General features: G+C 29.0%; 1 protein-coding gene across 1 annotated transcript; it reads left to right on the top strand.

Moving 5' to 3' along the window:
- The first annotated feature begins 1,077 nt into the window (after positions 1–1,077).
- LOC114369226 (zinc finger protein ZAT11-like) lies at positions 1,078–1,843 on the top strand. The gene has a single exon (XM_028326420.1). The coding sequence runs from the start codon at positions 1,174–1,176 to the stop codon at positions 1,666–1,668; it is 495 nt and encodes a 164-aa protein (XP_028182221.1). The 5' UTR covers positions 1,078–1,173; the 3' UTR covers positions 1,669–1,843.
- The last annotated feature ends 320 nt before the right edge of the window (positions 1,844–2,163 follow it).

Raw genomic sequence — 2,163 nt, 5'->3', positions numbered from 1 at the left:
GAGAAGAAAAAGAGTTGAAAGTGAGATTATTTAATATAAATCAAAGAGAGTTAAAAATGATAAAATATTTAAATTAAAGTGATTAAATGGATGATAAAAAATTAAACATTTATTATATTCCAATTTTATTTATATTCTAATTTTTTTTATCAAATTATTTAAATTTATTACATCATCACTTAATTGTTTATGTGACACTCTATTAACATCTTATGTTATTACATAACTTAATTGATTATATGATATTTTGTGAATATGTGATGTTAATATTTAATGAACTTTGATTGACAGTATAGTAGATAATAAAAAAATATAAAAATTCAAATAGTAAAATAAAATAATAAGTAAAATTCAGATAATAAAATTAGAATGAATTATATTATAGGTAAAAAGGATACATTTAATAATTTTTTTACTGCAATTTAAACATTTTCTTTATAAGTATGCGTATATTTTTTTTTTATCGATGTCATTCCAAGTTACAGAGAAGGACCACTTGCTTCTTTGACTGTCTAGCTCGCAATTTTGTGAGTCTTATAATTTTATATAAATTTAATATTTTAAATAAAAAATTCATTTTAATGTTAAAATTATTAAAATGAATACTTAAATTAATTACATTTTTGACAAAGTTATTTTTTTTAACCCTATCCTAGTCGAGGTCTGAGTGTGAACAACTAATATTTTAAGATATCAAGATTCATTTAAAAAATTAATTTCTGAACATTAGATCATATTTTCAACCGCAACTTAAAGACACAAAATTATCTACTAATTAATCGTGTAACACCATCTTCGTCTTATAAGAAAGTCATTTAATGCTAAAAAAGAAAACAATTTCTCATTATCTGATTAAAAAAAGATAAATGTAACTTACTTTTGTCCAGTTAAAAATACCAAGGTCAATGAGGCAGTCCAACAACCGTAAATAGTCCTACTTTCCATGTTCCCATAGATTTGAAGCATTCGTTAATGATTATTATTAAACAAAAATAGCCTCCAACAATTGGTTCATTTGTTTAAATCGGTCAAGTTCCTTGACTTTGTCTCAAACCGCCTATAAATACCAATCCCATGCCCTAATCATTCACATCTCAATTTCAACATCTTCTTTGAGCTTTTCACTCTCTTAATTAATTAGGTTTCATACTAATTCTCCCAACGTGCGAGGTCATGAAGAGACACAGAGATGGAGTAGAGAGCATAGATTTAGTAAATTGTCTAATGTTGCTCTCTCATCACAGAGAAATCAAACCCCAAAAACTTTTGGGCCCTGAAGAATTTGAGTATATGACATGCAACCGGAAGTTCACTTCGTTTCAGGCCCTCGGAGGCCATAGGGCAAGCCACAAAAAGCCCAAATTACACGTAAAAGAACAGGGCAAAATTCTGATGTTGGGGAATAAGCCCAAAAAACACGAATGCACCATTTGTGGTAGGGAATTCACTTTGGGCCAGGCACTTGGAGGACACATGAAAAAACACAGAATTGCCGTTGACCAAGGGTTTTCTTTGATAAACGAGGTTGTTGTAAAAGTACCGTTTCTTAAAAGGTCTAATAGTAAGAGGGTTTTGTTCTTGGACTTGAACTTGAACTTGACTCCTCTGCAGAATGACTTGAAGTTATTATTTGGAGAAAAGGCACCCAAAGTTGATTCCTTCGTTTGATCAATTGTTCACTTGATTAATCTTCATCTTTTGTTTTTCTAACACATGTATTCTTTCATTTCTTTGATGTAAATGTTTTTTTTTCCTTTACGATAAAGTGATTGTTTAATATATTCTTAAAGAGACGACGGGGGAGTTAAGATGATTACTAAGTAGCATTTATGGAATAGCGTAAGAGATGTGTGTAAACTTTTATTTTCGCGATAACTTTTCCTATGAATGCAGAAGCTACAAGAGAGCTCTTCTAATTTAACATGGATAATCATGTCACAAGATTGAAATCAAATATGTCGAATATGCATGAAGTCATAAGTTAAAATCTCGATACGACTATTATAAAAATAAAAATAAAAAAGTCCCAATTGTAGAGTCAATAGTAATCACAATGTGAAGAAAAATATTTCTTAATGATGGAAGAACCTTTCACATTAATCAACTTTTCGAATATATGGTTGACCTTTTTGTTATTTTTCCTATTTACTATTCCCAGTGTGT

Source organism: Glycine soja, chromosome 10 (genome assembly GCF_004193775.1).
Source record: "Glycine soja cultivar W05 chromosome 10, ASM419377v2, whole genome shotgun sequence".
Taxonomy (NCBI): domain Eukaryota; kingdom Viridiplantae; phylum Streptophyta; class Magnoliopsida; order Fabales; family Fabaceae; genus Glycine; species Glycine soja.
This window is presented reverse-complemented; position numbering and strand designations above follow the sequence as displayed.

Excerpts from the sequence above, each read along its gene's own strand:
- LOC114369226 (XM_028326420.1), top strand. The coding sequence starts at position 1,174 with ATGAAGAGACACAGAGATGGAGTAGAGAGCATAGATTTAGTAAATTGT.